Below are 23,408 nucleotides of genomic sequence, written 5' to 3' on the forward strand. Positions count from 1 at the left end.
ACCTGTGTCAGAGAAATGGGAACCAAGGTAGTGGTGCACACCTCTAATCCTGGCACTTAAAAGGTAGAACCCAGGCAAATTAGGGGTTCAAGGTCACCTTCCACTACACATTGCATTTAAGGCCAACCTGAGCTAAATGAGACCCTCCCTATTTAAAAACAGCAACAAAAACCACTATGTACAAAATACAGAGTGTAAATAAGTGTGCACAAGCCGGAACCAGCATTGTGCCTTGCCTTAGATCATAAAAGAAAGTGCCACTAGAATGTTTCTTTTTGACTGTTTCTTTTTCGAGGCGGGGTCTCCAATAATAGCCCAGGCTGATCTCTAATTCATTATGTAGCTGAGGCTCTCCCTGAGCTCCTGACCCTCCTGCCTCTACCTCCAAAGTACTAATATTGCAGTCCTGTGCTACCGCTGCTGGCTATAGCACACTGTTGTCTAGACTCTTCTGTCCAGGCCCCTGGCGAAGGGGGGTTCTTATTCTTTATCTGCAGCACTTCTGCCCAGAAACAGGATGCCTAGCCTTTAGCTGGTTTCAGACACAGAAACAAACACATACACTTAAACCAAAACACATTTTAAAAAAGAAAGAGGCTGAGCATAGTGGCACAGACCTTTAATCCCAGCTCTGGGAAGTAGGAAGATCTCTGAGTTTGAGGCCATCCTGGTCTACATAGTGAGTTCCAGGACAGCCAGAGTTACATAGTGAGACCCTGTCTTTAAGAAAGGAAGAAGGAAAGCGAAGAAGGAAGGAAATGTTGCCGTGTAAGCTTAAGGACCTGAGGTCAGTCTCCTGAGCCACATCACAAACCAGGCATGATATCGACATGCTTGTAAACCAGAGCTTGGGAGAGGCAGGTTCCTGGGGCTCACTTGTCACCCAGCCTAGCCTACTTGGTGAGCTCCAGATACCTGTGAGAGACCTTGTTTCAAAAGTAGTTCCTGAGAAACCATACCTGAAGTTATCCTGACTCCCTCCCCACCACACCCACACAAGTCCCAGATACTGCTCAGATCTTAGGCACTTACAGGCAGAAGAGGACTACCAGCTGGTGCTGATCACAGCCAGCAAGGAGGGCCCCCACAGCACTGATGGTGCCCCCATCCTGGGGAAGGAAGGAGGGCTGACTCTGGAATGGATCCCAGTGAAAGACCCAAGGCCCCCAAGCTGGCCTGGGTTACTATGTCAGCTCTTCAGCTGGGGACTTCACACTGGACTGCCAGGACCTACCTTTCTGTCCTCCCCAAGCTAGGCACCCTGAGGTTTTCCTAGGCTCGGTCTCTGTGATTGCAGGACTGGTGGGTTCTAAAGGGAAGTGTGTGTGGTACTGGCCCAGTGTCCCATCCTCAGAGGTTGTAGAAAGCACTGAGTGCATTCACTTTGGTCGTTGGAGCATTCCAAGAAGTACCAGTGGCATGTTCATGCTCTTCCTTTAAAGTGTTGTCCAGAGACAGGGTCTCACCCTGTAGACCAGACTGTCCTCAAATTCACAGAGATCTGCCTGCCTCCGCCCCCTGAATGCTGGGATTTAAGGTGTGGGCCGTCACATCTGGCCCAGATTTTAAACCTTTTATTCCTAACTCGCGTGTCTTGGCTTCCAAAAGAATTATTCACGGGAGTGCTCTCTGAGGTAGTTGCCCGTCATCGTGTTTCCCAGCTCCAAAGAGACCACATTCTGACTATCACCTATGTTATTGATCTGTCTTTACTTTTCTCTTCCAAATGAGCATTGGTGTTTTGGTACTTTTTCCAGAAAATGACACTATTTCTTTTTTTTCTCTCTTCCTTTAGAGATATGAATCAAGTTCTTGATGCCTATGAAAATAAGAAGCCATTTTATCTATACACAGGCAGGGGCCCCTCCTCTGAAGCAATGCATCTGGGCCATCTCGTTCCATTTATTTTCACAAAGTAAGTATTGCTCATGTGACTTGTCACTCCCCAGTGGTAAGAGTGGAATTTATAGAACATCTTAAAAGACAAGGCTGCTCCTGCTGGCTGAGCTACAGGCTACCTCTTCATTGCCTTTGCACCTAGGCTCGCTCCAGAAGAGCCAGGTGTGATGGGAGACCACCACCGTGCCTGCTCCACTCCTCTTCCTGCTCCTTGTCCTTGCCACCTAAGCCCACTCTAGTCCAAACCTCATGTCCATGTCTACCAAGGGACAGGAATTTCTCTCTTATAGGAAGAAATCATTAGTGAAATGTTTGGCATTGATAGTGTAGGTCTACAGTTACAGAAGAGGTAGGAACTGTGTTCACATGCAAAAGTGGCATTCTTCCTCAGGATCTCCATCCTCCATGTCCCTAGACTCGGCTACAGGGCATGTTCATGCCTACAAATACCTTTCGTGTTTTGTAGGTGGCTGCAAGATGTGTTCAATGTGCCTCTGGTCATCCAGATGTCTGATGATGAGAAGTACCTGTGGAAGGACCTGACTCTGGAGCAGGCTTACAGCTACACTGTGGAAAATGCGAAGGACATCATTGCCTGTGGCTTTGACATCAACAAAACTTTCATCTTCTCTGACCTTGAGTTTATGGGGTAAGGACATTTGGCTGCCTTCTGAGCAATGGGTACAGACATGATGACCAAGCTGAAACACTGGAGATGGGTGATGGGCTGGTCTTTCTTCTGTTGTGATCTGGAATGTTGGTGTCATTTAGCCATAATTTTTAAGGTGGAAACTGTGCGTAAAAAGAAGTAATATCAGAATTACTTCTTCATAATCTTCATAAGATTGCCTTCATAGTCTTCTCTACAGAAGTCATAAACATTTCCCAGCATAGTCATGGTATCACCCTCAGCTGTCACAGTGAAGTATTTTGTACTGTAGCGTCCAAGGACAGCTGGTCTGAGCTTGGTAGCCTTCTCACTTTCAATGTGGCTTTTTCCTCAGAAAAAAGTGTCACTTGTTAGATACGTTCTATACCATCCCATTTCTTAAACTGCCCTTATTTAAGTCAGCACACTTCATTCTTGAACTTCATCCCCAATGATTACAAAGTGTGGGAAAATCAAACTTTGAAGCAGGTATGTTGTGGCCTGCACCTACAATCAGTCCCATTACTCAGGGGCCTCAAGGCTACCTCAGGGCTACAGAACAAGGCCCCACCAGAAGAAACAAAGTGGGTGGAGGTGGCTCCTAGTCAGCCATAAGAATGACATTAAAGCCCTGTGCACATACCTCTAATCCCAGCACTCAAGCTGCTGATAGAATAGGCTACTTAGTTATTTCCTGTCTCAAAAGTACATAAAACGGTGAATACTGTTTAGCCACGAATATTTTTGAGGGCTGGAGTGTGACGTACCTAGCGTGTGTGAGGCTGGGTCTGTTTCCCCACCATGGGAGGACTTGGAGGCATCGAGTCTTGAGCACTGGAGGTATGGACCTTCACTCCAGGGAGTCAGTTCAGCAGGTGGGCTGGCCCTCTTGTGTAGTGTTCCAGCCGATGATTAGGCTAGGCAGTGTGAGGAAGCACACGGGGACTGTTGCTGTTCCCCAGCTGCCTTTGTAAGTTCTTGGAGCCAAGTGGGAGTGTGTCTACCAGGAACCACAAGTACCCTGACAGGAAATCTGACCTTTTACCAAATGAGAAAATCCTTAAGATTTTAAAATATTTTTATTATGCTGGGTGTGATAGCACATGCCTTTAATCCCAGCACTAGGGAGACAAGGCAAAAAGACTCTCTCTAGGTTTGAGGCCAACCTGACTACATTAGACTCTGTCTCAAAAAAACATATTTTTTTAATTACATTTTAATTTATTGAGTGGGGGTTGAAGGGGACATTTTATGGGACAGTTCTCTACTTCCACTTTTAACAGCTGAGCCTTTTTGCCTGCCCTGCCCCAACAGATTAATTTTTTGAGTTTCACCTGTCAGACTGTTCTTCAATTATTCCATGTGAGCACAGAGGGATTTAAATGGGTCTTCAGTGGTCTTGTGGTAACATAGGTGTCATCAGACTAGTCACACCCGTGCCGTTGTTTTCACCTTACTCCCTAAAATAGCCTCAGCACAGACGCCATGGATTCTGCTCCTCCTCTTACGGCCAGGCTGTTGACGGGGCACAGTGACTGGCGGCTTTTGTTTGTGAGTCACTCTCTGTGTGTTTCTTAGGCTGTCCTTGAACTCCTTCCTTACCTCTCCAGGAGCTGCGGCAGGAGTCTCAATCCAGCTTCTGCTCTGTGCAGCATCCTTAACCACTGCAACTCCTCCGCTCTTGTCTTCCACGCTTCTGCCTTGCCTGGTTCCCAGCATGGGACAGCAAGAGCTCACCTTGCTCTTAGCACACAGACCCTTGTGTTTTGGCCCTATGTTTTCTTCAGCAACACTGCCATTTCCAATCAGATGGACAGTTTACAGTTCATATTCCTCCTCTTTGCAAACAAAATGTTATCCTCTGAAACCTTCATCCCTGTGTGGCTAACTCTTTTACTTTTCCTCCAAATGAATGTCAAGACCCCTTTTCCTGAGGAGATGCCCTTCTCTGCTCCCTGCTACACAACTACCGATCTGATACAGGGAGACCCTTGATGGGCATCAAACACATAGCTCCTTCATCTGCACTCTGGGGGAGAAAGTACCTTTCTGGCCCTCTGAACATAGCAGGGATTTGGCTCACTCTGTCCTGCCTAGACTCAAATGTCAGTGTCTGTATTAGTTAGGGTTTCTATTACTGCGATGAAACGCCATAACCAAAGCAAGTCTTCCTCCCAGAGCTAGGTACAGATGTGACTGCTATAGTTGTCTACCTGCAGATGACTTCTCTAAACATTCTTGTTACGTATGAGCTAAACACATGTGATACCCAGTGTGTGTCTGGCACGCCACTTACTGATACCAGGTATTAGGCACTGCTACTCTGTTGCCCATGGAAGCTGCCCTCCAGCTCAAGTGTGACTCTGCTCATCTCCGCAGGCAGAGCCCAGGCTTCTACAAGAACGTGGTGAAGATTCAGAAGCATGTCACTTTCAATCAAGTGAAGGGCATTTTTGGCTTCACAGACAGTGACTGCATTGGTAAGGAAGGGGCTGTTGCTGCCTGGGGACCCCTCTAACTCTCTCTGTGGGACAGGCAAGCTCAAAGGAGACTAGCCAGTGTTCATAAGAATCACAGAGCAGCAGTGCTGGGTGGTGGTGGTGCATGCCTTTAATTCCAGCACTCAGGAGGCAGACCCACTTGAAAAAACTAAATTAATCAATCAGCCAATATTAAAAAATAAATAAATAAAATACAGAACAGCAACACCAAAGCCTGAGCTAACGTACCTGGGATGTGTGTGTCTGTTCCAAGAGATAGATTCATACTTGTAAGAAATGCTACCACTGAGCCCCACGCCACCCTGAGTATCTGGTCTTCAAAGCATCTGCCTAGAGACCTGAGATGTTAGTACTTCATTTAAAACATTCAGAGGTGGGTGTTCCACCAGACGCAGACAGACAAGACTGGCTGGAGTTCTCCAACGTGCTGGTGTGACCCCAATCACTGTAGAGCTTGGTAGCACCCAGGAGGGTTACAGAGGACAGGTGGATCTTCCGCTCTCTTATAGGAGCCTTCCCTGGGCCCCAGTCTCCCCACTTACAAGATAAGAAGTTTTAGCTGAATATAGTGGCACATTCCTTTAATCCCAGCACTCAAAGGCCAAGGCAGGCAAATCTCAGATTTTGAGGCCAGCCTAATCTATATAGTGAGTTTCAGGTTAGTCAGGGGCCACATAGTGCAACCTTAATAAATAATTAAATACATATAAAGAAAAGGGGTTTAACTAGCTACAGGCTCCTTACTCTCCTCCCCGTGACTTTCCACTGATACACACTGTATATGCCAAGTGTATACACATAGTTATGTCCTCCACATGTCTCTGTAATGTACTGGCCTTTGTAGGCCATCATCTTGAGACTTGTCTGCGCCTTCTGTCCCCTGTGTCCAGTCCCCTGACCCCCCCTCTTTGATGGTTCAGTCAGATTCATTCCCAGCAATTGGAGCATAGTCTTCTTGATTTTGAGAGGCACTTGGCATTGGGGTAACAGCATCCAGGATAATTCCACGGTGGAAGTGATGAGCAGCATCTTAAAACAAATCCAGCCCCGTCATTCCCTGACACCCCGTGTTCAGTCCTTGTTCAGCCAGTCACTTGCTATGTGCAGCTGTGGCCAACCACATAAACACCCTGAGCCTGCATGTTTGTAAGATGGCAGGAGGTGCCTTGCCGTGGGGTTTGAAGAGTAGCACACTGAGAAATGCAGACAAGAAACATCTGATGAGACACCTGGGCTGGGGCTCGACTTTTATTTAGCTCCCTCTCTGCATTGTTAGGCTGTGTTTAGTTTGTTTTCAGTCGGGAAGAAACCCACTGTTGATTCCTGTAACTGGATCGATTACCCAGAGCAGTGGTCAGCCCCACACACAGGAGTGTCTCCCTTCTTTCAGGGAAGATCAGTTTTCCTGCTGTCCAGGCTGCACCATCATTCAGCAACTCTTTCCCAAAGATCTTCCGAGACCGGACGGACATCCAGTGCCTCATCCCGTGTGCTATTGACCAGGTTGGAGACAGAACTGGCTGTGGGAAGTGAAATGGGACTGCCTGTGGTTTTGGGACTCTCCTGAGGAGGGTGGAGGTGGGCTATACGTGTTTAGAGAAGAGAAGCCAGTCTGAAACTGACTGCAGGCTTCACAGCCTCCCACGAGGGGGGCTCCTTTGTGGTGGCCCATTGGCGAGAGCCTAGACGTGTGTTCCGTTGTCTTCACCCAAGCCTTCTCCACCCAGGATCCATACTTCAGAATGACAAGGGACGTGGCCCCCAGGATCGGCCACCCTAAACCTGCCCTGCTGCATTCCACCTTCTTCCCTGCCTTGCAGGGTGCTCAGACCAAGATGAGCGCCAGTGACCCCAACTCTTCCATCTTCCTCACTGACACAGCCAAGCAAATCAAGAGCAAGGTGAGCCTGAGAGAAGCAGGAAACACGAGTTCCCTTAACCTACCATTTCTTACAACTCAGACTCTTAGCAGTGCTGAATTCCATAGGAGCCCACTAACCACAGCAGGGGAGCTTGGGTTTGGGTGGACTGGGGGTTTGGGACTTTGGTTTTTGGTGTTAGGGAATTTATTAAGTCCCTTCGTATAGGTAAGATCCTGGGGACTTTTCCATTTTCCTCTTTTCTTGATTACCAGCATGTCAGTGCAGAAGCAGGATCTTGGTGGTTTGCTTTAAAGCATAATCAATGAAGCTGTTGTCAGATAGTGGAAAAGATGGGCCTGTGTTCTGAAAAATCAGACCGGGCTGGGCCAGTTACCATGCTGATGCTTTCTGAGTTTCCTTCTCCCTCAGTCTCTGCCAGTCCCTCAATAAATAGTTTGTTAATTGGGACAAAGTGTCAGTGTAGACCAGGCTGTCACAGAGATCCGCCTGCCTCTGCCTCCAGGGTGCTGGGATTAAAGGCGTGCGCCACTCTGCCCAGCCACCATGCCCAGTTACTCTGTCTGTTTGGAGCTGAGAGTCATGGGACAGAGAGGATGATCACTCAGTGTTAAAGCTCCTCCCTGACACACTGCTCCAGAGTGAAGGTAGCATGGTAGGCTGCTATTCTCTAGGATGCTCTCCTGGGAAGAATTGAGAAGTACCCTCCAGTAGGATTCCATGTCTAGTTGTGCCCTGTCTGGCAGGCTGTGGGTGCTTGGGAAATATTTGCAAGTTAGTTGGAAACTGGAACTAGAAAGGAGTTTGCGCATCCACGTGGTTCAGAGCCCACTGCTGTTGCTCAGAACTCAGCTGCCAGTGAGTGTGAGCCCTTGATAGTTACAGGAAGTCACTGATGTTTCCTTTGGACCCGACTGTTTGTGGCCTGGATGGTCTAAGAGAAGAGGAACATATCTGGGGCAGGGGGGTTATACAATAGTCAGAGTCCCTGCCAGGTCCACAAGCTCTCGGAAAGTCCCAAACAGGTTCTGGTTAACAATGGGGACTTTTCATATCCAGGCCTTCGTCCAGAAATGGCTTTGGCCAACCCTGGCTAACATGAGAGCTAATAGGATTGGGGATTTGGGGGAAATCTTTCTTTCTCTTTTGTTTTTATCTGAAACTTCCAGAATGCAGGGGGAGGGGAGGAGTGAGGTGTGTGGGGAAGCATGTTCTGCTCAAGTTTGAGAAGTCGGTTTTTAGAAGCAGCTTATGACTCTGGAGTATTTTTCATTTGCAAAAGCCAGCAGAGACCCAAGGCCTCGGTGAGTGTTGTGCACAAGATCAAACTACAAGGGCCTACAGAGGCCAGGGTCATAGTCAGGTCCTCTCCACAGCTCAGAGCTGGGCTGAGACCCTGCCAGCAGCAGGGTCAGTCTTACAATGAGGAAGTCTCGCTGCTCATTCACACAGCTGCCAACAGTCTGGGGCCTGATTAGCTTGGCCTATAAGTTAACAAGGCAAGGGGACTTTTCCCTCCACCTCTGTGCCTGCCAAGTGGTTTTCCAGCAGACACCAACTGGCTGGTGTCCTATGGTCAGATCAGTCCTGATGCTTTCTCCCTGGAGAGTGCAGCACTCACAGCTCTGCCAGCCCAAGGCATCCTGACTTGTGATTAACCAGTTCTGCGCCAGGGTCCCACAGCCCCTACCAAGGCTTCACTCATTTGCTGGAACAGCTCACAGAACTCAGGAAAACACCATCTCTTTATTATAAAGCAGGAACAGCCACCCATGTCTGGGCGCGTTTGTTCTTGTGAGTCAGCAGCCTGAAGCCGAGCAGTTCCCTGAGAGGATTTGGGAGATTTGTCCTAGGACAAAATATTCTGACCAAACATGACCCTATCAACTATGAAGAGGATCTTTGCAGGCTGGCAGCTTTTGTGAGGTGCGAAGACCTGGTGACCTTTACCCCTAGCTTTCACTTGTTTTTATTTACTTACTTACGTTTCTGAGACAGGCTCTTACTGTGTACCACTGGCTGGCCTGGAGCTCACTATGTACCCCAGACTAACCTCACTCACAGATCTATATGCTGGGTTAAAGGTTTACACTGTTCTTTTGTTTGTTTAAAGATGGTGTTTCTCTGTGTTGCTGAGACTGGCCTGGAACTCTTGAACACAGGCAATCCTCCTGCCTCAGCCTCCTGTATACTAACTGTCCACCACTGAGCTGAGCTCCATTATGTTAGTTTCTGGGGTTTGTTTGCTTGTTTTTATGTGTATTAGTATTTTGCTTGTGTGTATGTCTGTGCTTCACATGAGTGCCTGGTATCTATGGGGGGCCAGACAAGGGCATCCGGAGTAACAGACAGTTTTGAAGTGCCATGTGGGTGCTGGGGATTGAACTCTGGTCCTCTGGAAGAGCAGCCAGTGATCAGTCACTGAGCCATCACTCTAGTCCGTCTGACACATCGCCTGTCTGGGTGGAAACCTCCCTACAGGCCTTTCCTGCCACCACATACTGAAAGTGGAGCTTCCTTCAGCTGTGCTCCCCTGACCTCATGGCTTATGTGTACATGGGGTGGGGCAGCACTGCTGTCATCCTTTCTGCTGGCCACCTACTCTGAAGAGGGCTTGGGCTCACCCTCAGTTTTAAGCCCAGCCTGCTTTGGTTTCCAGACTGTTCTGTAACTCAAGCAGTGAGGTTTTCAAAGACCTGCTCTCCAGCCTCCCTGCCCTTCGCCATGAGTCACTAGTGTGACTGCTACCCCATAGGCCCTGACCTGTGTCCAGGGAGAGGGCAGCACTCTGACTGGCTTCTGTGCTGGTGCAGGTCAACAAGCACGCATTTTCTGGTGGAAGAGACACCGTGGAGGAGCATAGGCAGTTTGGGGGCAACTGTGAAGTGGATGTGTCCTTCATGTACCTGACCTTCTTCCTTGAAGATGATGACAGGCTGGAACAGATCAGAAAGGTGAGTCCACCCCAGCCCTGCCACCCACCCTCATGAGCCTGACAGCCCAGCCAGACCTTGTGTGTTGCTAGAGCATCCTTGGTGGCCTAGGCTGAACCAGGCTCAGTTCTTACAAGTAAGTTCCTACGTACTTAGACCTAACTACTCAGGAAACTGAAGCAGGCAAATTACAAATTCTAGGCCAGCCTGGGCTATACAAGATGCTGTATTTTAAAACAGAACAGGTGCTTGCTTCAGCAGCACATATACCAAAACAGGAACAATACAGAGAAGTTGAGCATGGCCCCAACTCAAGGATGGCACAAAATCCATGAAACATTCCATATGTAAAACAAAAACTGGGTAAGATCACTCAGATTTTTAACCACATGGGAAAAATCCTTGAATAGTTCACAAAAGTAAGAGCATATGGCGCACGCCTTTAATCCCAGCACTCGGGAGGCAGAGGCAGGCGGATCTCTGTGAGTTCGAGACCAGCCTGGTCTACAAGAGCTAGTTCCAGGACAGGCTCCAAAACCACAGAGAAACCCTGTCTCGAAAAAAAAACAAAAAAAAAAAAAAAAACAAAAAACAAAAGTAAGAGCATAAAGAAGATTTGTCTTTCTTGTCAGGGGAGAAATGTAGGTGAACCACATGCCAGTAGATTGTTTAGGTGTCTCTGGTTCCAGGACAGCCCATCAGTGAGCTGGTAAGGACAAGCAGAACCTTGGCCTTGGAGTCTTTTCCAAGGAAATACTATAGAATAGTGTTGACAGAGGTTTTTGTCACACCCGGTCCCAGCCTTCAGTCCCAAAAAAACACACAGAGGCCTACATTAGTTATAAACTGGTTGGCCTATTAGCTCAGGCTCCTTATTAACTCTTACATCCTACATTAACCCATAATTCTTATCTGTGTCAGCCACATGGCTTGGAACCTTTTATCAGTGAGGCACTCTCATCTTGCGTCCTCTGTGCCTGGGTAAAGACTGCAGACTGAGACTTTCCTCTTCCCAGAATTCTCCTGTTCTGGTTGTCCCACCTGTACTTCCTGCCTGGCTACTGGCCAATCAGCATTTTATTAAATTAATACAAGCAAGTGACAAAACCATTGTCCCACAGCAGAATAGGAAACAGCTTTTCATATAAAAATAACAAAAATACTAGCAGTAAAAAGTTACAAGTATCCCACCAAGGCCAGCTGGACTGGGACTGAATAAGCATGGGTTAAAACTGGACTCTCTGAACATGGCGGACAATGAAGGCTGATGAGAAGCCAAGGACAATGGCACTAGGTTTCGATCCTAATACATGAACTGGCTTTGTGGGAGCTTAGCCTGTTTGAATGCTCACCTTCCTGGACCTAGATAGAAGTGGGAGGACCTTGGTCTTTCCGCAGGGCAGGGAATTTGGACTGCTCTTCAGTATCGAGAGGGAGGGGGAATGGAGTGGGGGAGGAGAAAAGGAGTGGGATAGGGGGAGGGGAGGGGGCAATATGTGGGAGGAGGGGGAGGGAAATGGGAAACGGGGAGCAGGTGGAAATTTTAATTAAAAAAGAATAAAAATAAAAAGTTACAAGTATGCACATGCAGCCAGGAGGCCAGGTGAGAACTGTTGAGGGCACACTTCACTTTGTGTGGGTGTCTTTGGTTGTTACTGTTTAAGACAGAACCTCACTATGTAGCCCTGGAACTCCCTATATAGACCAGGCTTACACTAAACTCAGGACAATCCTCCTGCCTCAGCCACCTGAGTGCAGGGCTATAGAAATAGGTAATAAAGGGTTTCAGTGACACCGGAACCACTGCCAAGGACAGTGAAAGGAGGGCAGTGAGAAGAGAGCTACATGACAGTCACCAGAAAGTTCTCGGAGGAAATATGCCAGTCACTGTTAGTGGCTGGTGCCTGTGGTGTGGAACTGAAGGAGATTTTTCCCCTACTTGCGCCACCTAGGTTATGGGTCTGTTTTGTCTGCTTGAAAAGTGGCACAGTCGGGAAGGAAGGTGTCAGGGTGCGTGGAGCCATCGCTGGGAGCCAAGTCAGCTCTCTTTTCTCTTGTGAGTGACAAAATAGATTCTGAGTATGGTCTCTACTCCTGCTCCTCCCACCTGTAGCCACTCCCTTTCTGTGTCTCATTAGGAAACAAACAGGCATCTTCAGACAATATGAGCTATTATAAGGTAAAATAAAAAGTAACACATCAGAATTAGCACAACAACCAAAGGAAAAGGCACAAGAAACAGACATTTTAATGTCCTGTAAGACCCAGGTTACTGTGACACTTTAGGCATAGCTCCTAAAGGGACATAAGCTGAACTAGAGCTCAGGTGGGGAGGGCTCGGACACTAAGCCACTGCTCACAGCATCCCATTCCTGGCAGGATTACACCAGCGGAGCCATGCTCACTGGGGAGCTCAAGAAGACACTCATAGACGTCCTTCAGCCTCTGGTGGCCGAGCACCAGGCCCGACGCAAGGCGGTCACCGAGGAAATGGTGAAGGAGTTCATGACTCCCCGGCAGCTGTCCTTCCACTTTCAGTAATGCTTCTCTTCTGTGTGCACATAAAGACAAAAATCTATCAATAATCCCAGCCCCTCCAATCAAGTCACACTCCCAGTAGGTTTCTGTCACGTGGTAATTCCTGGACCTGGGTCTCTACACCCTTGTGCATTCTGGATGCTGTTTCTTCTGTGATGTCTCTCCGCCTGTTGTCTGTTGAGGATGGTCAGGTGCTGCTAATGTTGTGTGGTCACATAGAAACCCAGCCGAGAATCTCCCCCACAGAGAGCCCAGGTGTGGCACCTCTGTGCCCCACAGGACTGTCCATCTAGCACCCTAGGGTTCCAGATAAATTCCCAAAATCTATTGATTTTCTTTTTAAGTGTATGTGCTATGCATGGTGGTGCACGCCTTATAATCTCTGTATTCAGGAGGCAAAGGCACAAGTTCTGGGCCAGCTGGGGCTACCCAGCAAGAGCCTGTCATAATTTGTGTTTGATTCTGAGTCTATGGAGTCAGAATGTCATTATTGTAAAACTAAAAACTGCTGTGAAAAACCAATGAGGAGACTTTTAGTGGGCAAAAGATGCTGTGCTTGAGCCCATACCAACTATATAGATATATTTATACATTTGCATATAATATATATAAGCTTTGCTGGTACTGACTAGGCAGTGGTCACCTTTGTCCTGTAGATGTAGCTCAGTAGTAGAGCACTCACCTAGCGTGCATGATGCCCTAGGTTCAGTCTTCAACACCACAGTGGAGGCTGGGGCGTCATTCAGCTCTAAAGCTGCTTTTAACACTGATTATGGACCAGGCTGGACCATTTCTATTAACCTGAGTCTTTTGGGTGAAACTTGAGGCTGAGGTAACTAAACTCCAGATCACACGTGTTGTCCACTCCAGAATCATGCCTGTTGCCCTTAGTGTACTAACTTTTCTACAAATGGCCCAGCCTCTACTTTTTAAAACCCAGCGGTGACTTCTCCCGACCATCAGACTCTAAGGACAGTCTGTTGCCTTTGCAGATGCTTTTGTTTTGACACTTGACTGAAGTGGAGGGCAGCACGGAACAGTGCTGGCTGTGCCCTGGGCCGGTGGACCATAGCTAGACAGGAAAGAACAACAGCCGTCTTAGGCTCTGGCATTCTCCTTCCAGGCTGGCCCTGTTTGAGCCACCACTCAGAGTCTTGGCAAAGCCGAAGCCGTATCTCAGGGAAAGCCCTGGTTGGACGTGTCTGTCCTCTCTGAAGGCACAAAGGCCTCTCTGGAATGTTCTGTCCTTGCAAAAATAAACTTCGTTTGTGCTCCTGCCTTTGTCACCATCTGTGCAAGCAGGCTTCAGAGGTCCCTGCACTTACTGCCCCTTGGGGTCATCCCCCTTGTTGGGGGAGCAGGGAGAGGGGCCCATGGTGCTTAGAGACAGGCTCCCAGGGACTGTTTTTGTGTCAGCCACTTGTCCTGAGAAGCCACCCTGTCCCTGCGACTGCTTTCCCACCTTGTTTGACGTTCTAACAGCCTGAAGAGAGCATGTGTTTCTGCTGTCCTGTCTGCAGAGGCCTGGGTGCTCAGGCGGGGACTGAGGAGGGAAGTGTGACTCGCCTAAGGCCACACAGTGAATTTGTTACTGAGCAGTCTGTTCTGACTTAGTATTGAGAGCACTAAGATTCATACCCTGGGAGGCCAAGGCCAGGGGCCATTTTAGTGTCAGCCCATGTGAGAGTCAGAGTATGGCATGAAGTCCGTGCCGGCTCCTCTCGAGGCCCTGTCGGGACACTTTGTGGCCAGAGTTGGTGAAGCAGATGCAGAGCACTGCCTTGCGCGCTCTCTGATCCACAGTGACTAGTGTCACTTGTGATGCCATTGCTCCCGGGACAGAGCTGCAGACGAGGGAGAGATGTTGCTGTCGTTGTCTACCCAGCCAGAGCATCTGACAGCTTAGCTAGGATCCTGGTGCCAGAGACGAGTGAGCACCCAGGCCAGCCCCCTCCCACTGACCACAACTTTGAGAGAGTCACTTGACCTCTTGGGAACTCCATCTCCCACAGAAGTGATAGCCAAGGCTGCTGCTAGTCATGGTGAGGGTAGAATAGCTGCCACTTTTGCTGAAAACCAGGGCATTCTTGAAGTTCCCTGAGAGAAGGGGCAGCCTGGGATGGTGTCCAATACAAATGGTCCAGAGCCTTCCCAGGAAGAACAGCCTTCACTCTGAACGGTGTCCTCAGCACACAGATGCAGGTGACAGCTCCCATCTAGAGCAGCATGTGCAGAGGTGAGCAGGCCTTGGTGAAACTCTCCAGATCTGCACTGTTAGCCCTTCTTCTGGGCGCATGGGTCTGTAGCCAGCACAATCTGTGGGAGCTTCAAGGGGCAGCTTTTAGCTCTCCCTGAAACGCTCAGCTACAGCCTTGAATTTTCTGGAAGTAGTCCTGTGGGAGACCAGCTCTTCCCCAGTGTGAGATCGGGAGCAGCCAGCACCGTCCCTCTGATCTTTACTTCTGGCAGCAGGAGTGAGGCCAGTGATGGTGACTTCTGCCTAGATTCCCTGCACTGGGGAGGCCAAGCAGGTAGACAATGAGAATTTGAGGCCAGCCAGGGCTGTGTAATGAGTTCCAAGCTCTTCCTGCTAAGTCACTTCCCTCACCAATGGCAGCCTGGACACTGGGCTGGGACAACAGATCATTTGGACCCAGAGCATCTACCTGCCCTGAACCACGTGAACGTGGAACTTCACACCTTTAACCCCAGCTTTTGGGAGGCAGAAGAAGGCAGAGTTTGAGGCCAGCATGATCTACATAGCAAGTTCCAGGCCAGTCAAGACAACATAGTGAGACCCTGTCTCGAAAAAACTTTTAGAGAGAGAGAGAGAGAGAGAGAGAGAGAGAGAGAGAGAGAGAGAGAGAGAGAGAGAAGAAAGGAAGGAAGGAAGGAAGGAAGGAAGGAAGGAAGGAAGGAAGGAAGGAAGGAAGGAAGGAAGGAAGGAAGAAAGAAAGAAAGAAAGAAAGAAAGAAAGAAAGAAAGAAAGAAAGAAAGAAAGAAAGAAAGAAAGAAAGAAACAGAGAGAGAGGTACCGGTGGCTCCTGACAGAGTTGGTAAATTATTAGGCCCCTTCATTGGTTGTCCTTTTCCAGGCGCTGGCCCAGAATGTCCCAGCATCTTGACCTCTCTAAACTAGGTGAACTTTCAAGTTCAGGAACTAAAACAAAAAGGACTTGAGGATTGCAATTGAAGAGGCATATGGAGTGCATAAGTCAACATAAGTCAGTGTTGAAGAATGGGAGCAGAGTGGGAGCAAGCCCACAAACAGCTCCTAAATCTGCACAAAGTAACTGAAATGGTTTGAAGAATCTATACCTGAAAGTGGAAGAGAACCCCAAGGCTGGAGGACTACGTGTTGCAAATGAGGGGAAGAGGACATTTGAAAAGTTCACAGCAGTGTGTGTGTGTGTGCGCGCGCGCTCACGCCCCTCCTAGCTGCCTGCAGGGTGTGTCTGGCCCAGCTCTCCCTCGCCCTGCAGCTGGAGACATGCTGCAGTCCTGTCCCTCCAGAAGCCTCCCAGCCCCACCTGGACGCTCTGGCTTTCATCATAACCAGGGCCTTACTGCAAAGCTAGTTCCCCTGTTCGTCAGAGGCTGAGAAGTCCTGGGCAGCTCCCAGTTTTAAGATGGGACCGATAAGCAACCAGCCAGCTGGCTAGGCTCCATGGGAGGAGCCCAGAGTATTTCTTCCAGGAGGAGGGGAGGCCCAAGAGATGACATCAGGCAGTGGGAGGTCTTGCAGGCAAGGGCCCTGGGTGTAAGATCTGGTGCTGAAGGGCCTATGTGACAAGGGCAGACCCAGAAACAGATTCCATACCTTCTAGAAACTGAAGTTTTATTGGACGAGAAAAACTGGAGACCATTTGGTGCATGCATGGCCAGGCTTGGTATCTGAACCTGCCCGGCTGAGGCGGGTATCAGCCTGCTTTACCACAGGGCTGTTCTGTGAAGACCCAGTGGGGTCACACTGTGCTGCCAGCTCCACTCCCAGTGACCCCTAACACCGGAAGCCACAGGGTCTCCGGAAAGGGAGGCCTGAAGCACGAGCGAATCCCACGTGTGCCTAAGAGGCAGACACTAGCCTCTCCTCCCCTCCCCTCCCAGACACTGGCCCATAAAACCTTTGTAAGGGGCCCCGGACTTTCCCACCCTGTCACAGTGCTCCAGGAGTTTGGCCTGGTAATGACACAGATAACAAAGTACACAGCCCAAAAGTAAAGACTGTGCAGGTTTCCCCAGGGACCCCTACCTAATGGGCACCTGGCTACCCACGTAAGAACTCTAGACCATCTTAGCCAGGGCTTCACACAGTCTCTCCCACCATGAGCTGACAGGTTTCTCGGCACCCCGGGTGAACACAAGGTTGGAGGGCCAGCACCGCACAGATCACAGCAACACCACTGAGCAACCTCAGAAACATTTATTGACCCAGGCTCCAGGGTCTTCATGTGGCAAGCAGTGTAAATGCGTACTCAGTGAAGCACCACACCAGCTTGTGGACCAGTGAGGACTCTGGGCCCTCTTGGACAGCCTGGGACAGGGAACAAGCCCAGCCTGTAGCCAGATGGCTCAGCTTGCTGTCTGGTCCCTCAATTGTCTCTTAAGGGAAGAGTATGAATCGGAAGATGAGTGGAACTGGGGCTGGTGAGAAAATGCTCTGAGGTCATGGGTGTGGACAAGGGAGGACACTCAGGAATGGACAGTTGCTCGGTGACAAATGACTCCAAGTGGCGCATCCTCATCAAGGAGACCCACACAGCCTTGACTCGTGACCCCCAAGCAGTTCGACCCCCTGACTTGGTGAGCAGCAGCTGGGCAGGCCAAGCTCAGGCCTCACCTAAGTCATTGCACAGAAGGCCCTCTACTGTTCCAGTGACAGCCCTGTGGGGTCCTGAACCTGTCCATGCTCCCCTTGGCCTCCAGCGGCTGTGAGCTGGCTGCTACCGACCGGTGGCCCTATGTGAACAGTCTCCGAGTGAGCCGCAGCACAGCCTCATAGGCCACGAAGACCACCATATTGACAGGAAAGGCACGGCAGCAGTTGAGCGTCAGCCCTTTGAAGAGCACCCTGGGGCCCTCCTCCCGCACACTGGTCACCACACAGTGCAGGAGGCCCCGGTAGCGCTGCTGGCCCTGCCCGTCTGCCTGCAGGCGTGACTTGATCACATCCATGGGGGTGGCCACGGCCCAGGCCAGGACGCCAGCACATCCTCCAGCCACCAGCACACCTAGGACATCTGCAAGAGACACCGTGAACATGCCTTATTGCAAGCTTCTCAGAGACAGGACCCAGCCAGGACAGCTCACTAACACTGAGTCAGGATACACCCCTCTGTCACAAAGTCACTGTGTGGCCTTAGACAGACACACACCTCAGAAACCATTGAAAAATAAGGCAAAGAAGCTTAGCTTGATTCAGTGTTGGTGAGCTTGCTGCACTGTGCAGATTCTTCTCCCAGCCCCCATCCCACTGGCCCAACTCTACCGTTTCTGCCTGTCACTCACCTGGCTGGCTATGGCCAGCAGGGGTGAGCCACTCACAGAGCATGGCATAAGAGAGGAAGTAGGTGGCAAAAGAGTGACCGTCACGAAGGAGCAGAGCTGAGCTGCCCTTGTAGAGCCCCCGAAGCCCCTCGTCGCGGGCCACTGTGACTAAACAGTGCAGCGGCCCACGGTACTTGGGCCTTGGTTCCAGACATGCATTGGGTGCAGGACACAAAGCAGGAGCCACTGATGTCCAGGAGGCTGAGGGCCGCCGCTGCTGTGTCTGAGCTTGGGCCTGTGTCTGCAGGCGGACCTTGGCCACCTCTGTGGGTGATGTCAAGAACACCTGGGACAGAGAGGAAGCAAGGTTAGGACATGCCTACAGCCTAACCGTTGGCTCTTAGACCCAGTGCTGAGAGTCCAGATCCCAAAGAAGCTGCAAGCTGGTCCCAGGGTTTTGATAGTGCTGAGTTGAAAGCCAGCTCAGCCCGATGAAGGCTGAAACCAAGGTCTCCTGCATCGGAGAGTCCTGGCTTGACACATATCTGGTGCTAAGTGAATGTGACTAGTTCAAGAGCACAGTTGACACACTTGTTTGTGCTGTAGTCATGTTGCTAAAAGCAGGGCATGGTGGCCGCTGCAGGACTCAGATGGACTGGGGTCTTCATACCTCTGGTCTGCCCTAATTCTCCTCACACCTCTTGCAGATCAGATGGCAGCTCAGAGGCTGACTAGGCTCATTGGCCTTTGGTGTCTGCACTACGTACTGGAGCCAACACTTAGCCCCTCAGCCTGTGGAAACTCTAAGTAAGGATTGAGTGGTTTGCCCATGCTCCATCCTGACCTATGAAGAACCTCAGCTGCATTTGCAGCCCTTGTTCCCATCCGTGGTGCCTGATGCTCCATCTCCACTGAAGATGAAGGATGCCAGGTGTCCATGGTAACACTAGATGGTGTTCAGGCATTTGTTGGGTACCCTGAAGATGGAGCCCTCCCAGCTGGGAAGTCACAAGCACCTGAGTGCTATGTCTGTGGCTCCCCACACCCTGACAGGGAGGTTCCTTATGGTCATTTCCTCCTCTCCACTGGAACATTCTAGACACCAAAAGGAGCCTAGCCCATCCCAGGCAGGATACTAGTTCCTCACCACAGTCCCCATGCCCTGTAGGTTCTAACTTCCCAGGGCCTCAGTCTTGACACCTGCTAGGAGGTAAGATTCAAACGCCCTGGTTATCTCTGGTGCCCTTCCACCCTCAACTGCCTCTACTCACCCGGACAAGGCCAGAGGCGCCTCCTGAGAGTGTGATATCAGCCTTGGTGGGCTTGGCGTCAATGCTGCCGTACCGGAAGCGGCAAATGTGAGCCAGGCAGTGGTGGTAAGTGCCAAAAGAAACAGACGACACCAGGGACACGGTGCACACGGGCAGTGAGAGGCCCCGGTAGAAGCCCCACACCTGGTGGATAGGGACCAAGTAAGGACAGGACCCAAGAGAGAATGCCCTGGGACTGGGACATCTGGGACTGACCACCACCTCCCTTGCCACCAATGCCTCCAGACATCACCCTTGGGATCTCAGTACTTGACTTGATCTTTGAGGGGTTGAAGACAGCTGCCTGGCAATGATGGTGGAACCAACATGATGCTTAGCTAACCCCTGCCTGCACCAAGTCCCACATCACTTGCATAAGTGTCTGCAAGACATTCCCCTGGATGGGCTCCTCCCTGACCTTCAGAATCTCAGGTTCCCCTGTGTCCCTTCCCTGAAAGACAAGGGACTTAGTTCTGTACCAAATAGGGTTCCCAGTGCTTTGATTTTGGGACTCAGAGGGGATCCCAGGGCTGGGCACAGCCATACCTGTTTGGAGGGCCAAGGGGTTAGGGGAAGGATATCACTAGCAAGTCCCAGTCCCTGATACCACCCTACCATCGGGCCCCAGTCCTACCCGCTCTTGACAGTACGTGTCCCGGATGCAGTGCCAAATGCTGGTATACTTGGCCTCAGTCTGGATCCTGACCTATGGGAAAGGGAGAAGGCTTCAGGAAGGGCTGGCTCTAGGCCGGGGCAAAGCCAGTAGAAGACTAGGTTCAGCCCCTTGTCTGTCAGGCATGCTGCTGTAGACTGAGTAGGGACAGTGAACACCTTTTAGAATGAGACCTCTGGGGCACAGGGTGGGAGACCGACAGTCCCAAGGGCCCTAGGGAAGCACTGGCTACTAGAGTGGGAGAGGACTAGGTCCTGCTAGCATTCTAATTGCAGGCCCGAGCTAGGTACAGAGATACTAAGTAATCTAAACCAAGGTAGGGCCTGCTGTACCTTCACTGTATCCAGAGGGTAGCCCACAGCAACACCGCAGACTCCTGCAAGGCAATCAGAGGACCTAGTGAGGCAGTAGGAGATGCCCTGTCAGCAGTGAGAGCCCACCCACCCTGGGGATGGGAGAAGGTGGCCTCAAGTCCCCCTCTCCCACCTCCAGCTGACCCTACCTGGGCTCTGCCTCTCCGCAGCCAGGTGAGAAACCGAGGCTCTGTGTGCACCTGCCAAGCCTGCTAGATATCTCCCAATCCCTCTCCTGGCCCAACAGTGCCTATCCCCATTGCCCAGGCCAAGGACATTCCTCAGCCTCCCCTCTGACATCACCTTTCAGGAGAACGCCTGGTTCCACTCTGGCTGACCCTGTCTCTAAGCCAGAAAAACTTTGCCCTCAAGCTTCTGCCTGTGCAGGGTTTGTGTGGGAGCCAGGTGGACAGCCACACTTTACAGGGGTGAGGGAGGGGCACGTTCTGAGAAAAGGCCGGCTGAGCAGCCCTGACCCCCACCCGGGTCCCTGAACCACAGGTGTGCATGGGACAGAATGTGCACCGCTGCTGTGGTCTGGACAGACTCCCCCAGAGGCCCACGTGTGAGAGTGGCAGAGCCCATAGGTTGTCTTTAAGTCACTGTGGTCACGTTTTGGAGGGGACTATGAAATTGTAACCCCTTGCTTTTCGACTTCCTGACCAAGAGAACTCCCTGCCATTGTCCTCTAACACCCATACGGAGGCCCAAGCAATGAGGCCACCTGGTGGTCACAGCTTTGGGAACTGCCCACTGAGGAACCACTCCTCTGCCTGAGTGGATTAACTGAAGACAGCGGACAGCTGCCAGCCCACCTTGCAGAGGGGCCTGTAGTACCCACCCTGGCTTTGGACCAAGAGAGCCACACTGCCCTCCTGGCCCTGCCACTCCAGCTCTGGGGCCTCCACAGCCTTGAAGGCCAGCAGAGCCTTAAAGAAGTTGAGGAGCCAATCAGGGCCTTGGGCTTTCTAACCCCAAGCAAGGATGCTAAGAACACCATGAAGGATGGCAAGGTCCATGGGGTTGTGTCCTGGGTGCATTAGAATGAAGAATGGATGCCTGGGAGGGGGCAGGGAGGTATAAAGCAACTGCCTACCAGGACACTCAGAATAGCCTTCTATGTCTCTCAAAGCCCTCTCCAACTCCTATCAATCCCTCAAAGCCCTCCTCTCTTACACCTTCCTACTGTGCTTTTGGTTGCTTCTGCCTGGAAGCATGTTGATCAGAACCTGTGTCCCATGGCCTTGCTGCTATACCTCACATGTCATGGCCACCTCTACATCTAGAGTTCTTAAAGGAAGGGCTTGGGTCTGAGTTCCTGGGACCCAGGACCCAGCACAGAGCAAGGACCCCTCACTAGGGCCTGTCCTGTGGCTATGAGGAGGGCATGACCTGTGATGCTAATGTTCAGAGGAGCAGCCAGCCTTGGTAGAGCCATAGGTCAAGACCCCAGGCAGCCCAGACAGGGCCAGGACTCAGTCCTCCCCGAGGCTGGTGCTGACTATCCTCTCAGGCCCCAGGCTGTTCCCAGCAGTGAGAACATGGCTATTTCACAAGAGCTGCGGGGCCAAGAGTGCCTCACTCGAAATAGCTGCACAGCCTGAGGATCAATGGCCCATGGGAAGCCACCTCTCCCCTCTGTCATCTCGCCCCAGGAAAGAAACAGTTTCATCCACAGATGGGCTAGACGTTGGTAGGCCCCAGGGGATCAGAGAAACTATCCAACCGGGCTTGCTCTATGCCTCGTTCCCGCTGCCTGCAGCAGAACTCCTGGGTACATTGCTCTTCCCTGGAGCCTTCAGCCCTCCCCCATGGTTCAGTCGCCCACACCAAGGACCCCAGCCATCTCCTAACCCCACAGGGACATTCCTGTTCCCAAGCCAGGGATTCCTAGCCTGCCTCAGCATCCTGCCTGAGCTTCAAGGCCTTCCCGCTTCAGCACCCATAGTCCATGCCAGGGGTCTGCTTGAATACCAACTGCCTAAGGCTCCCTCCCACTTACCACACACACAAAAGCACCATCCCCAGCTATTCCCAACCCCTGCACCCCTCCATCCCTGGCTCGTACCTCCAATGGCCCCAGCAACAAAATCCATGGACAGCGTGGAAAATGGGAAGAGTTCTGGTCTCTCGGTCTAATGCCACAATGGCCAGCTCCTACCAATTCTGCAGATCTTAAATACCTGTGAGTGGAGGCGGAGACATGGCTATTTTGATGCCACATTCACACCCCCCACAAGGATCGTGGTGTCAATGACCTCAGCATCAGGAAAGCGTGTGAGAGGTCATGGGAGGTGAACAACCCCACAGGCCTGCCTCTATTTCCGAATTCAGACTATGCCTGACTTCTGACTGCTTAGAGTGACTGTATAAACAGTGATCCCTCGTGTGTGTACCCCAATTTACAGTTTACCTCCAGTCCTGGAAGGGAAGTAAATGCCTAATCATGGGGCCACCAAGACCCCAAGGGGGACTTGCCTGAGGCAGTCACTATCTTAGAGCCATCCTATCTGATAGCCAGCCCTTGAAGGGAATGCAACCTTGTCTGTATTGAACAGCACAGCTAGTTTCCTTCAGAGACTCAGTGACCCAGGCTGCAGCCCTACAGAGTGACCTGGAGGACACCCTCAGGGCCAGAGAGTCGCAGAGTGGCAAGAAGGGGCGTGTTGATGAACGTTAGGCAGCTCTATCTGGATGGCCCTCAGGGTAGGGCAGCCGGAAGCCACGTGTCCACCTGTTTTCCTATTATTTGTACACTGTCCTTGAACAGGCTAGTTTCAAACTAGGGATGACCCCTCACCCCAACAGTTTGTCTGCTTTTAGGCAAGTAGGCGGTGCTAGCTAGCTGCCACGGCAGAAGGCAGAGGGCAGAGGGCAGAGTGGGGGACAGAGGGAGACTGGAAGTAGCCTGGCCAAGGTCAATCTTGATGTCCTTCCTTGTAGTGGGACCGTGGCTCAGCATCCGCTTAGAAGTTGACCTACCTGCCTTCAGATCCCAACTCTGCCGCCTGACTTTGAGACAAGGCCTTTGGCCTTCCTCTGCCCCCACTTTTGCACCCACAAAATCTGTGATCACGCAGAGCAAACTCCAGCTATGTTCCTGTAGAACTGCCAGCCAAATTCATTAATAGAAGCAGAAGGTCTAGAAGGAGGGATGCATCTGCTCTGGAGAGGCAGCTGGGCCA

The 23,408-nt window shown here is 51.0% G+C and overlaps 2 protein-coding genes and 1 non-coding gene across 8 annotated transcripts in view; 2 read left to right on the forward strand and 1 right to left on the reverse strand.

Annotated features, from left to right (window-relative positions):
• Nucleotides 1–13,669, forward strand: part of Wars1 (tryptophanyl-tRNA synthetase 1) — a 31,254-nt gene extending 17,585 nt beyond the window's left edge. For all 6 annotated transcript variants that reach the window (XM_057783301.1, XM_057783303.1, XM_057783304.1 and 3 more), the window contains 7 exons: nucleotides 1,796–1,915; nucleotides 2,366–2,548; nucleotides 4,928–5,028; nucleotides 6,440–6,552; nucleotides 6,777–6,950; nucleotides 9,743–9,883; nucleotides 12,242–13,669. In XM_057783301.1, the coding sequence (XP_057639284.1) occupies nucleotides 1,796–1,915; nucleotides 2,366–2,548; nucleotides 4,928–5,028; nucleotides 6,440–6,552; nucleotides 6,777–6,950; nucleotides 9,743–9,883; nucleotides 12,242–12,403 (994 nt within the window). In that variant the 3' untranslated portion in view covers nucleotides 12,404–13,669. The remainder of the gene's footprint in view (nucleotides 1–1,795; nucleotides 1,916–2,365; nucleotides 2,549–4,927; nucleotides 5,029–6,439; nucleotides 6,553–6,776; nucleotides 6,951–9,742; nucleotides 9,884–12,241) is intronic.
• LOC130883273 (U6 spliceosomal RNA) lies at nucleotides 10,108–10,213 on the forward strand. The gene has a single exon (XR_009057957.1). It is a non-coding gene; the product is annotated as a U6 spliceosomal RNA (small nuclear RNA).
• Nucleotides 13,670–16,875: 3,206 nt separating the features above from the next.
• On the reverse strand, nucleotides 16,876–22,404 carry Slc25a47 (solute carrier family 25 member 47). The gene is made up of 6 exons (XM_057783115.1): nucleotides 22,292–22,404; nucleotides 20,203–20,246; nucleotides 19,832–19,903; nucleotides 19,159–19,341; nucleotides 17,909–18,233; nucleotides 16,876–17,640 (listed from the first exon to the last, which is right to left on the reverse strand). The coding sequence occupies exons 1-6, from the start codon at nucleotides 22,317–22,319 to the stop codon at nucleotides 17,360–17,362; spliced, it is 933 nt and encodes a 310-aa protein (XP_057639098.1). The 5' UTR covers nucleotides 22,320–22,404; the 3' UTR covers nucleotides 16,876–17,359.
• Nucleotides 22,405–23,408: the final 1,004 nt, after the last annotated feature.

Source organism: Chionomys nivalis, chromosome 10, assembly GCF_950005125.1.
Source record: "Chionomys nivalis chromosome 10, mChiNiv1.1, whole genome shotgun sequence".
NCBI classification, from domain to species: domain Eukaryota; kingdom Metazoa; phylum Chordata; class Mammalia; order Rodentia; family Cricetidae; genus Chionomys; species Chionomys nivalis.

Excerpts from the sequence above, each read along its gene's own strand:
- Slc25a47 (XM_057783115.1), bottom strand. The coding sequence starts at position 22,319 with ATGGATTTTGTTGCTGGGGCCATTGGAG. Across the intron at positions 19,904-20,202 it reads ACCCTCTGGATACAGTGAAG|GTCAGGATCCAGACTGAGGC; the intron begins GTACAGCAGGCC and ends CCTTTCCCATAG. Across the intron at positions 17,641-17,908 it reads TGCTGGCCATAGCCAGCCAG|ATGTCCTAGGTGTGCTGGTG; the intron begins GTGAGTGACAGG and ends TGTCTCTTGCAG.